At 46.9% G+C, this 13,564-nt stretch overlaps 1 protein-coding gene across 1 annotated transcript in view; it reads right to left on the bottom strand.

The window, feature by feature from the left end:
* Positions 1–1,392: 1,392 nt before the first annotated feature.
* The window catches only part of GPAT4 (glycerol-3-phosphate acyltransferase 4), a 24,796-nt gene continuing 12,624 nt past the window's right edge, over positions 1,393–13,564 (bottom strand). The window contains exons 6-12 of the mRNA XM_018563699.1: positions 13,401–13,527; positions 12,073–12,188; positions 11,041–11,096; positions 8,042–8,127; positions 7,824–7,952; positions 1,780–1,859; positions 1,393–1,695 (exon numbers count right to left, since the gene is read on the bottom strand). Coding sequence (XP_018419201.1) covers positions 1,587–1,695; positions 1,780–1,859; positions 7,824–7,952; positions 8,042–8,127; positions 11,041–11,096; positions 12,073–12,188; positions 13,401–13,527 — 703 coding nt within the window. The 3' untranslated portion in view covers positions 1,393–1,586. The remainder of the gene's footprint in view (positions 1,696–1,779; positions 1,860–7,823; positions 7,953–8,041; positions 8,128–11,040; positions 11,097–12,072; positions 12,189–13,400; positions 13,528–13,564) is intronic.

Genomic DNA, 13,564 nt, shown 5'->3' with positions numbered 1-13,564 from the left:
CCAGGTCATGGTATATCTGTAGAAGGTTCTCATTCATCCAGGTCATGGTATATCTGTAGAAGGTTCTCATTTATCCAGGTCATGGTATATCTGTAGAAGGTTCTCATTTATCCAGGTCATGGTATATCTGTAGAAGGTTCTCATTCATCCAGGTGATGGTATATCTGTAGAAGGTTCTCAATCACCCAGGCCATGGTATATCTGTAGAAGGTTCTCATTCATCCAGGTGATGGTATATCTGTAGAAGGTTCTCAATCACCCAGGCCATGGTATATCTGTAGAAGGTTCTCAATCACCCAGGTCATAGTATATCTGTAGAAGGTTCTCATTCATCCAGGTCATGGTATATCTGTAGAAGGTTCTCAACCACCCAGGTCATGGTATATCTGTAGAAGGTTCTCAACCACCCAGGTCATGGTATATCTGTAAAAAATAAACCAAGGCAACTGGACTTGCTGTATTTATCCTGAAGACGTTTCACTGGCCATCCAACCAGCTTTCTCAATTCAGAATGAAGCTAGTTGGGTGACCAGCAAAACGTCCCTCTCTCTCAAACAACTATGCAGCTCTGACTTCACCAAATTTCCTGTCATGAACGTCTGTACCACATCAATATTTGAGGTGCCATAACTACCTAAAGTAATGTTACATTAAGTAATAACCAACTTTCATGTCAGTGCTTATTGTTATTCAGATCATTCACCGATGGAGGGCAAGACGGTTTGTTTTTTTTCCAAGATGTTTATTTCATAAAAACAAAATGGGATGTGGCCAGCGGCCCATGCAGGGAAGGTGTAACAGATAGAAAGGGAGGCACATGTCTGATTCAGTATGGGGATCTGAGAGGGTCTCAAACATGGTGCCATCATTAACCCCCGTTTTTAGCTTGTTGAAGGTCCGCCCACCTCTGTCTGCAGAGCTGGAGGTCGTTTAAAAGCAGCAAATGGAAAGGACGAAGTGGGAATTTCAAAAACTGGGGAAAAGGACGTTGGTTTGTAGAGGTCCAAGCATTTGCTGGCTTTGTATGAATTCCTGCAGGTGAATGGGGCCTGATCGGAGGAAGGCTATACCGACTAAACAGCTTTACCCAGAGGTCTGTCCTGTCTAGTCTTTGGTAGAGCTGACCTTGATATCAGTGATCTGGTAAATCAGCAGCAGCGTACAGTTCAGAACATGTAACATACAATCTTGTATGACCTTTCAGATTCTGTGGGACGAGTTCTGTGGATCTGTAACATTCAAAAAGACATTCTGGCCAAATGTGGATTTGCAAAACACGAGATTATCATCACACGTCTCAGTAAGTGGGTGCATGGCTCTGCAACAGTCACTATTCTTGAACATGTCAGCCTGCGAGTACAGGTCCCATTATGACAGCCGCCTGTCCTTTAAAAAGGACCCGCTGCACGCCATTGCTCTGGCAGTATCAGTTCCTCAATTATAAAGTAATCCAGAGTGGCTCCGTGTTCTGGTGTTCCCTCATCTCCCGCTCCATGGCTTATATTCCTGCGGCTCAGAGTCTTCTTCCTGTGGGTTTTGGAGCAGCGGCTTGGCTCGGGGCAGAGCTCGCTTCCCCGTTCTGGGGTTCAGGAGCGACTCCGGTTCTCCTGGTTTCCAGAGATGATGCGGCTGTACAGTTTCTGTTGCTCCTCTTTGAACGCGTCTTTGACCTTATCCCGTTTTAGTCCCCCATCCCTGCGGAGGAACGGAGAATCAGCAGTGAGTTACAAAGGTGACTGATATGACCGATGCAAAGAGCAGCAAATGTTCCAGGCTTACCAAAGCAGATCGACGAGTCCCCCTTGCCGAGCAATGGCTGACTTCACGCGGTTCGCAAACTGCACTGCGTCTTCATCCTCCTGCGAGTTGGAGAAAAGACAACATGTTCAATCGTCAGCTTATATATAAAGACTTGAGGCATTCAGGTAAAGGAACAATACTCCACCGTTTCTCTACTTATTCTGTAGGTTCACAATCCCCTTCTCATATATCAGGGGTAGGCAAACTCCGGCCCTCCAGTTGTGCTGAAACTATGAATTCCACCATCATGACTCTGGGAGTCAGGCCTGTGGCTGTCAGACTCTTGCAATGTCCCGTCTCACCCCAGCAGCAGGGCCGGAGTTTTCCTTCCCCGTGCTACAAATAAATAATGGATTGTGAAATTCACTATAGCATTGCCAAACTTCAGACCTCCAGCCGTGGTGAAACATCAAATCCCACGAGGCATTGCAAGACTGAGAGCCACAGGCATGATTTCTGGAAGATGATGCATTATGGGATGTGTAGTTTCACCACAGCTAGAGGGTTGAAGTTTGGCTATCCCCGCCGTAGCCCGCCTCCGTTTCAATATTTACCCGGTATTTTAGCGGTAGCAGAAAGTGCTTGGCAGAACATTCACTTGAAAGTAAACTGTCCCATGTGTGTATGGGGAGTCACCACGACAACCGCCATACCTTTCTTACAACACAAAATGGAAAGTCAAAAACAAAAGAAACTGGTCCAAGGGTCTCACTGCTCAGTCAGACCTCACTGGGGTCCATAGAGGTGCGCTTCCCTAACGTCCTCTTTCTGCATCACCAATCACTTCTAAACTCTCACCATGGACCTGTTCTTTTGTTGTTGGCTTGGCATGTTGTGATTGGGCATGGTCTGAAAACTGAACGCTGTCTCTGAATAGTTGCATTCAGAGACAGCCTTGTGGCAGCAGCTTCTGAGCTTCAAACCAAAAAGGAACCTTAGAGGCCAATGCAAAAGTGACAGCTGAGTGAGTAAGGGGCTATAGTACTGAATCCGGCCCGCCAGGCCATTTCATGGGGCTCTTGCACGTCTCCTGCAGCTTTAAATTTTCAAACCGAAGCCGAAGCTGTAAACAGACGCCGGGCTTCACAGGAAGGCTGCCGAGGTCCACAGCAAGGTCCCCGCAGTCTTCCTGTGAATCGCGACACCTGTTTACAGCGCCGGCAGAAAATCTCCTTCCTGTGGATCCATGTCACCAGCACCCGCCAAGACCGACCAGGACCCCTGGCAAGACCGTACAGCCCTCCTAAGACCCTGCACAGCCACCTGAGAGTCTGCACAGTCCACCATAGAACCTGCACAGTCCACCATCTTTCTGCATCACCAATCACTTCTAAACTCTCACCATGGACCTGTTCTTTTGTTGTTGGCTTGGCATGTTGTGATTGGGCATGGTCTGAAAACTGAACGCTGTCTCTGAATAGTTGCATTCAGAGACAGCCTTGTGGCAGCAGCTTCTGAGCTTCAAACCAAAAAGGAACCTTAGAGGCCAATGCAAAAGTGACAGCTGAGTGAGTAAGGGGCTATAGTACTGAATCCGGCCCGCCAGGCCATTTCATGGGGCTCTTGCACGTCTCCTGCAGCTTTAAATTTTCAAACCGAAGCCGAAGCTGTAAACAGACGCCGGGCTTCACAGGAAGGCTGCCGAGGTCCACAGCAAGGTCCCCGCAGTCTTCCTGTGAATCGCGACACCTGTTTACAGCGCCGGCAGAAAATCTCCTTCCTGTGGATCCATGTCACCAGCACCCGCCAAGACCGACCAGGACCCCTGGCAAGACCGTACAGCCCTCCTAAGACCCTGCACAGCCACCTGAGAGTCTGCACAGGCCACCATAGAACCTGCACAGTCCACCATAGAACCTGCACAGTCCACCATAGAACCTGCACAGCCACCTGAGAGTCTGCAAAACCCAGCATAGACCCAGCACAGCCCACGCACATCCACTTGAGTCTGCTGAGCCAAGCATAGACCCCCCGCTCAGCCCACCTGAGAGTCTGCACAGCATAGACCCAAAACAGCCACCATAGAATCAGCATAGACCCCGCACAACCTACCTAAGGGTCCGCAGAGCTCAGCATAGACCCTGCTCAGACCACCTGAGAGTCCGCACAGTCCACCATAGAACCTGCACAGCCACCCGAGAGCCTGCAAAACCCAGCTTAGACCCCGCTCAGCCCACCTGAGAGCCTGCAAAGCCCAGCATAGACCCCACATAGCCACTTGAGAGTTTACACAGCCCACCATAGAGCCTGCACAGCTCACCTGACAGTCTGCAATACTACACTAGTTGCCATTATTTTTCCTAGACTTTCAGAGCTAGCCATTAAGTTATTACTAAAACCGGTAATAATCAAATGCAGAGGCAATTATTTACTATGATAAAGAGTAGATACAACCGGCCCTTTGAGGGCAACCATAATGCTGATGCGGGCCGCAATTAAATTGAGTTTGACACCGCTGGGTTATAGTTTTGAGGTTGAGGGTTGCCAGTAGTGTGCAAATGCATTTCTGAAGCATCCCATCAACCCTTCCAGTGACTATTGTAACTTTAGAATATTTCATGGTGTTAGTTGACTAATTATGTTGACGATAACGAACACATGCCTAGTATATCATTTGTTTTAATTCAACTTGCTGCTTCATTTGCCTAATGACATCTAATACAAAGTGGTAATTTTAGGACTGAGCACCATATAAAAACCTGAATTACCTATTAATATGAGGCCTATTGTTCTCACTTCATTTCAATCATTTAGTATAAAGAGAATTCAATTACGTCCCGCTATTGTATCAAACATAAAAAGGTCCAGCAAGGTGCACACAGTGCTACAGCAGGCAGGGTAGTGCCAGGACTAGCAATGACATCTGCTGATTGGTCAGGTTCCGAGGCCACCGGGGCGTGCAGGACTGAATGAGGACATATGCACCTTGTGTACCTGTTAGGGACATGACCTTTTTAATCCTTTCTTTGCCAGGCAAATGAATCCCTTTTCCTTTTCCAGGAACGCGTTTAGAACTATGTGGTGGGTTAGTGCAAAATACTGCAGTGCCATTCATTTTAGATGGTGGCACCCCAACACACTATTACAGGGCAACCCAAACTGTAACGCTGCACAACGCACAGCAAATGCATCAGAAAAAAAAAAACATCTGCTTTTGCATGTATTGTGGTGTGTTGGCGGCCCATTAACCCCTTCATGACTGAGGCCCTTTTTTTTTCTTCTTCATTTTTTGCACCCATGTTATATTCCACATTTTAGGCCTGAAAATTAATTAAAACCCCCAAACATTATACATTTTCTGAAAGCCAAGACCCTGTAGAATAAAATGGTGGCAGTTGCAAATTTTTATGTTGCACGATATTAGCGCAACTGATATCAAACCCCCAAATCTAGTGAAAAATGCACTTAAATGCCCCAAAACACAATAAAATAGCCATTTTTAAAATAAAATAGATGAGGTTATGAGTAGATACCCAACGTGCTCAGGTTAAAAATTGTGTGCGTCCGTTAAACGGCGACAAAATTCAGTACCCCAAAAAGTCCATAGACGACGCTTTAAAAGCTCCCACAGGTCATCAGTTTAGAGCGCTAGAATTATTGCGTGCGCATCGATACCCAACGTGTGTAGTGCATTCGTCATTTTCATCGTAGGCGCACCCGGCCTGTGTTTACGTGAAGACGCGTGTGCCTGTGGGGGACTTTACACATTTTTAAAAAATTATTTCTACATTTTATTTATTATTTTCAAAAACGGATTTTTTTTTACTTTAATTGTTATCACATAGGGGGGCTTACAAGCTCCCCATGTGATAGCAGATAGTGGTGACAGGTACTCCAAAAGACCCCCAGTGGGGGGGTCGTCGTCAGACGGGGGGAATGGGTTGGACGACACACGTTCACCGGCCCGTAGAGGCAATCTGGCGACAGCGGAGCCGCCAGAATCGCTTCTACTGTAAAACCGTCAGTCGGTAGTCGGCTTCAACAGTAGTCGTTTAAACAGCCCCGATGCCAGCGGCGTACACTGTTTGTCGCTGGTCATGAAGGGGTTAAAATGAATGGAGAGGGAATTAATCACTCCCGGCTTCCTGATTGTCCGGGAAGCCGGCTCCCGAGGCAATCAGGAAGCCAGGTGGCGAGTAATGACCTGCCTCCCAGCTTCCTGATTGGCCGGCTCCATGCAGATAAGCCAGCTTCCCTGCCAATCAGCATGGATCCGGCTTCCTGGACAATCAGGGAGCCGGGTCATTACTTGCCGCACGGCTTACCGATTGGCCGGGAAGCCGACTCCATGCTGATTGGCTGAGAGCCAGCCAAACTGCATGGAGCCGGCTTCCTGATTGTAAGGGAAGGCGGCTCCATGTTCCCCCTATGGCACTGCCGGTCAGAGGAAATCCTGCTCTGACTGGAAGTTCCAGTATCAGGGAAGGTGTCAGAGCATTTGGGCGAGTACTCGTATCATATTCGGTATCGGCGCAACCCTACTTTTAAGATATGCGTGCCCTAATGTGCAAGTATGATTGGGCAAAAACCAAACAAATTTCAAAGCGGTTTACTTCCACTTTAAGAAGTTTATAAACAGCGCAGGCGGCTTAACACAAATGAACGGTGTCATCAGACTCCGGTTACAGCAATCACTATGATGAAACTGCAGAGTCTGCACACGGCAAGTTCTGTGCGAGCAAGGACGTCTAGATACAGATTACTTCTCTTCATGAAATACTCTACGAGACCGTATATTACATCACATGGCACTAAATATGGAATATGTACAAAAATTGGCATTTACTGCTTTTTCTCTTTTTTTTAATTTATTTTTAATTTAGTATGTAAAAAAAAAAATCAAAGAAGTCAAAACTTTCCAGGTTTCCTGAGTCAGTGAAACAAGTATGTCCGAGTATCCCGATGTCTGGCCATGGGTGCACCAGACAACGAGTTTGTGCAATATTGCCCCATTGACCATGAACTGTCACCAGATGGAAGTTGGAGCGGTCACTACAGTTCACGGCTCTTATGTAACAGTTCACAATCTTCCCAAGTTTCATGAATTGTTCAGATTATCAGACTATGTACATCCTATAGCAGTGGCTTCTAAAGTTTTCATCGAGGCCTCAATTGACAAGTGACATCCGGTCCTTGAATCTTTATTTTAAATGCTTTTCATCACACATTCCACACGAGACTGCAAGAAGTGTGCCTGGGAGTTCCTCTTTTGCATCGCAAGCATGTATCACCAGACCAGCGACGGTGGACCAGTGCTCTAGTAAGTAATGCTTGGCTAAAAAACGGATGTAAAATGCAAATAGGATGTTCGACTTGTATGGATATTAAACTTTATCTTCAGTTCCAACTAGACTGTACCTTTCATAGCTAGAGTTAGCACTGAAGCTGCAGCACATCAGTCACAGTATCCCAATGAATGACAAAAGAATTTAAAGGCTAAGGCATCCCTAGTATAGATAGTTTAACTGGTTTCCTATCTTATGTATATGAACCAACTTGGAAAAACTTAAATGCAAGAGGGTGCAACCCCCTAACCTAAAATACATGAAATCTGCCGTAAAATAAACTGCATACCCAAAGTCTTTCACCAGCCTTAAGGTCCCCACACACCTTGCGATAATCGTACAATAATCGCGCGAAATCCCACGATCGTACGATTATCGTAAGGTGTGTGGAAGCCGTGCGACATCTACTACTGTAAGGTCGCACGACTTAACTTCTGAACATGTTTGAAAACCCGCCGAGCATCGTACGGGCGGGTGTGTAGCATGTTCGTAAGATAAAAGCCGGACGGGCCGGTGTGTGCAAGCATTGCGGTTATCGGAAGCCCACCCCTCAGGGGGGCACGGCTTGCGATCATCACAAGTACGATCTGCCTGTCCAAGGTAGGCAGATCGTACGTTTTTTTAAGTACCTTACAACCATCGCAAGACAAAAGTCTTGCGATGGTTGTAAGGTGTGTGCCCAGCATAAGAGAGCAGTTACATAACAATAGACAACGTGATCATTTCATGTAAGCTCACCTGTCGCATCATAGGTGGTAGGTACCAGACACTGCACACTATGGCCCAGCTGGTCATCATTCGCAGGAGGTAGGTGATCATTCCATATTTACTGCTGTTAAAGAAGGCATCACCAAAGCGTGGGTCATACTGCCAAGAAGAAAGGAAGTGTTGGTGATGTCCCAATTATTGGCTTGCTCCCCCCCCCCCCACATATTCCACAGGACTCCTCAACTCACCTTGATGGCCACTGGGTATACTGTGGCTCCTATTTCAAAGCTTCCCTTCTTGAACATCATGACAGATGTGTTATTGATACAGGTGCCTAACGAGAAAAAGAAAAGATAATGAACGGAACAATGTACAGCCAATTTACTCCTCTGTCTACAGAAACAGCATCGGACAAGGATTCTAACTTCAGCAACCCATTTGGCTTAGGAAATACATGCAGTCCCCGGGCTATGATCAAGATAGGTTCTGTAGGTTTGTTCTTAAAGGAGAACTATGGGGTTAAGGCTTTTCCCCATAGTTCTCCTTAGGGTAACGGGAGGACACAAACTAGCGTCCTCCCGTCACCCTAGGCTCAGTATACCGCGAGCTGTAGCGGATCCCTATAATTGTGCTGGGATCTGCCCAGCTGCGTGACTGACAGCTGGCTCTGCCTATCTAGAGGCAGAGCCAGCTGTACCCGCCCCCTCCCCATTCCGCCAGTCCGCGCTGGCGGATCGGAGCGGGGAGGGGGGAAACCAGCCCCCCCCCCGTCACGCCAGGGAGCCGTGACAGGATCGAGATGTGAGCGAACGCCGGTATGTGTTCGCTCACCTCCCGATCTACTGAGCCGACCTGTGACAGTCTCATTGTCACAGGTCGGCTAGAACTATGTGGTGAGTGAAAAGCACCCACCTCATAGTTCTCCTTTAAGTTGAATTTGTATGTCAGTTGGAACAGGTACATTTTTTAAATGTAACTCCAGCCCCAAAAATGTTTTTTCGTTTTGGATAGCATTCGTTTGTTTCGCTGTGTGTGCCCCTGTTCAGAAGATTTCACCTCACTTTCTGTCGCTGGGACAATTGGATTCTGAAAATTGGAAACAAGGATTGGTGATAAAGCTTCAGTGGAGACACCTTTTTCCCATGATCACTCTTACAGGAGTGAATTTCCCTTCCTAGGGGTAGATTTCCTCTCACTTCCTGTTGTCTCAAGGACAGGAAGTGAGATAAAATCTTCCTAAATGAGGATACAGACAGCAGTAAAAACCTCACAGTGACCCAGAAAAAGAGCACCCCTCGTCTGCACATCTAACAAGCGCCAACTTCCTGTAATGTACGTACAATTCTACAAACCAGACCGCGGGGCACTCCTCGTCTGCACGAGCGCGGTAGCATTACAACGACTGAAATGCTGCGCGGTACACTTTGGCTGCAGCCTGGGACCCCCTGCTGTACAGTAATAGCCTCTGTTTGTAAGTAGGGGACGTATGTAAGTCGGATGTTTGCAACTCAGGGACTGCCTGTATGCACATGGGGATCAATGGGTTTCATGTATTGGTGCAATGTATGAAGCAGGACCAGCAGAGTGCGAGTCTCTAATCCAATGCATGGAAGTTCCAGTCTAAATGACTTTAGGTAGCTAAAAATGGCAGCACAGTCTCCCTGGAAGTCAATTATTTCTACAAATGTTCATAAGGCTGACAGCAAATGAGATAAAGACGGAGGAACAGGCCACAGGTAAGACTGGAACTCTCAATGGCAGAGATGGAATTAATCCACTACAGCCAATTATCTGCTTGTTGATTTTGAAAGGATGGGCCCTTTAATTTGTACAAACTAAACGTGAAAAACACATTGGTGTCTTTTGAAATGCACCGTTTACTATACATGCATCCCCTGCTCGATCGTTACTGTGGTTTTATAAAACTGCACCAGGGTGGAGGGTTTTTTTCCCCTCCAGATTTTGCATTAAAAAAAAAAACGGATCTCTGAGCTTCTGTCAGCAATGCAGACAGCTCATGGGAGGAGCCAAAAGAGTGTAGTGCATGGCTTCCTAAAAATAAGAATCTGTGGCTATGGCCACATGTGTTGTTGAGCCACACACCCAATAAAAGTGAGTGAATGTACAGTCAGGCCGGGGAGGAAAGGCGGCTAGAAGGCTAGCTCACTTGTTATCTCTCGTCTCGACTATTGCAACTCCCTCCTCATTGGCCGACCTCTAAACAGGCTCCTCCCCCCTTCAATCTATCATGAATGCTGCTGCCAGACTCATTCACCTAACCAACCGTTCAGTATCTGCATCCCCTACACTGGCTTCCATTCCTCACCCCTCCCTGCCAATCCCTCCACTGGATCCATCCCTCACCCCCCACTGCCAATCCCTCCACTGGCTTCCAATTGCCTAAAGGATCAAATTAACAACCACTTAAAAAGCCATTCACAACTCAGCCCCAGGTTACATCTCCAACCTTGTCTCAAAGTATCACCCTAACCGTCCGCTATGTTCCTCCCAAGACCTCCTGCTCTCTAGCTCCCTTGTCAACTCCTCCCATGCTCGCCTCCAGGACTTCTCTTGAGTCTCCCCCATTATTTGGAACTCCTTACCTCAACCTGTCCGTCTATCTCCCACTCCGACTGCCTTTAGGCGATCCCTTAAGACTCCTCTCTTCAGGGAAGCCAATCCCCCCTCAACCTAACCACTGAAATATCACTTTTTTAAATTCATCCCCACACAGCCACCTCCTCCTGTATCACTTGCCCCTCCCTTTTAGATTGTAAGCCCTCAGGGGCAGGGCCCCCCTTACCATCTTGTCCTGAATTGTATTGTGATTGTAATGTCTTACTTATATTGTAAAGCGCTGCGCAAACTGTTGGCGCTATATAAATCCTGTATAATAAGAATAATATTCGGAACGTCCTCCAGCCAGGAAATGAGGCGGGCTCTGTCTGATATGCTGCAGCTTCTAATGTACATTGTGAGACGCTCGCAGCGTGCAGTGACATTACAGTAAGCAATTTTAGTACAACTGGGCAAGATGGAAGGGAAAGGCTTTGGTTGTAATTGTAACCAAAATCGGATGTCATCTTTTGCCGCTGGTTAAACCATATGATGAAAATGCGTGTATGTCCAGTGGCAGAGAAAAACACACCCCTGGGAGCAATAAGTGAATAGAAGCCATACACCTAAAGAGGACCCGTCATGAACTCTCCTACTTATCTAAAGATAAAGGCTGAAGAGCCGCTCCTACCTTCAGGGAATATAAGGATTGGCAGTTTACTCTGATCTTTCGCATGCTCCGATAGCCTGGGGAAAGCAAAGGGAATATGAAGACATACATAGGTATGAAGAGAGACAATATATCATAGAGTGCAATTAGGATCATAAATTATGAATACATTTTTATTGGGCTCCTGGCCGTTGCTGCACACAACCTGCTGTGACTTTGGCTCCAGATATGGGTGACGTTACTGCGTACACTATAAAAGGATCCTCTTTTCCATGAGGGAATCACTAAGCCGGCGGTTATCAATCTGTGTAACCTCAGTCCATGGTCATTAAGTTGTGACCCGAGTGCACGGGATTGCGGAACCAAGCATTCCGGTGCGGGCGATCAAACTGTGGACAGGAGGTGCGTTTGGATCGCAAGGGACTGTGGGATTAACTCACTGTACTAGTGTGAACAGGCCCTCAAAAACACACACACAACCACAGACAAAACCTCACACACTCACAGACATTCTCACACACTCTCTCCAAACAAATGTTTAATTATATATTTATGATCCACCCAGTCTCCCTACCTTATAAGAACTGGAGTGGATCCTCAGCCTGGGGTCCAGTGTGGGCTGCTGTGCCGTGATGGAGCTCCATCCATATGTGCATTGCTTGTACAGCTCCCTTGCGTGCCCTGTAGAGGTGTCGGGAACCAGAACGTGACATCACTCTGGTCCAGGCGTCTCTACAGGGCACACGAGGGAGCTGTATGCAATGCAAGTATGGATGGAGCTCACTCGCAGCCATACCCCCACCCCACGCTGACACTTGGTGCTGGGCAGCATATTTTAAATGGTTGCTCGGTACAAGAACTCACAATGCTGAGCTAGGGGGAGGATGAGGAGCCTCTCACCTAGCGCAGTGGAAGGCATGTGCCAATCCATTGAACACGGTATTGTGACCCACTTTTGGGTTTCGATTGGCAGCCAGTCTGGGACTGCTAAATGAAAGCCTCTGATGCAGCAATGGGGACATTTTGATAATTATTAGCTTCCCTACACATTACCTTTTAGCAACAAGATGTCTATCTTTGACTTCTGAGCGCTCGAACCAGACGTGTGGACAGGCCTTTACCATGGCCCTCTGGATGATTCCCATCAGACCGCCATGTACTTGTCCCACCTATGAGAAGGAGAGAATAATAAAGCAAAATATTGAGCTTAAAGCATAAGTGCATTTTTTAGACAACGTGTACTTAGCCTTTTTATCCCCCTCCCCCCTACAGATGCATAATTACATTGATCTGACAGCCGCGGTCTGCACTTCTTGTTTACATCCAGCGTTGCAAGTATTTACTGTCCTGACTGTGCCTGCACATTATAGCCCCGTAGACTTCAATGGGGCTATGTTTCGAGGCCAGAGACTAAAGCTGGTCATACACTATACAAATTGCGCACAGTGGGTGCCACTGAATGCACCCTTTTGGCCGGCATCCCTTGATCAGCTGATCGAAGGAGCCAGTCGACAAGCAATCTTCATTGATTTCCGACAGTAGGGATTCCGCAATGCATGCTCTTAAGCGTTGATGGAGGAAGCTGTAATATTTTCTTCGTTCAGCCTGCGGGTTGAACGTAGAAAATGTTACAGCGCATGGCCAGCTTAAGCAAGACGGCCAGAAAGAAGTCTATGGATCTGTAATGCTCAGGCGCAGCCAGGACAGTGGAGGCTTGCAGTGCTGCATATAAACGAATACCGGAGTCTGCAGCCATCGGATCAAGGTAGGTATGCAGAGTGGGAGGGTGGGTTAGGTCAGGTCAAGGCAGAGGTGGCAAAAAGGATAAGTGCGCTTTGTCTTAAACTGCACTTATCCTTTAAATACTAAAGTTAGTAAAACCAATCCAATGCAGCACATTACAGTACATAAAAGACAAAGACATAAAAAGTACACATTTTGAAACTAAAAACAGATTCCATAACATGCCGAATGTACCTTCTACTCCATTATCTGTGCCCCCAACACTGAGTGGATGTACTTGCGTACATACACACAATAGGTTGAACTTGATGGACCCGTGTCTTTATTCAACCTCAAATACTATGTAACCATGTACATATGTTCTTACTTTTGGAGAGTCAAAGTATACGCTCACCCTCCCGCCTTCTACATGCCAATGCCCTAGACTGCTGATGGGTCACTAAAACGCTAAGTATTGCATATGATCAGGGACGTGCCTATGATCCCACAGATCCCCAATGGTGGACACCAGCAAGCTGTGGTGCGGCAGATAGAATTGCAAACAGTCTAATGATCTAGTTATGGTGTCTGCTTTACTCTCAGTGTATGGCTCTTCATTTTTGTTTTGTTACAGGTACACTTTAAAACTTTCAACCTACCATGGCGTAATATCTATCGCTGGCAAGGATGATAACGTCAATGGGAGACGTGTGATTGGCCACACAGATGCCGCCATTCCTGGGCCGATTCTCGCTATTGAGAACAAAATATTGTGTGTAAAGCAACAGAAGAGATTTCACAGAATAAATCAGAAACCAAAGAG

This window comes from Nanorana parkeri, unplaced genomic scaffold (genome assembly GCF_000935625.1).
Source record: "Nanorana parkeri isolate BGI_ZX_2015 unplaced genomic scaffold, ASM93562v1 scaffold686, whole genome shotgun sequence".
NCBI lineage: Eukaryota > Metazoa > Chordata > Amphibia > Anura > Dicroglossidae > Nanorana > Nanorana parkeri.
This window is presented reverse-complemented; position numbering and strand designations above follow the sequence as displayed.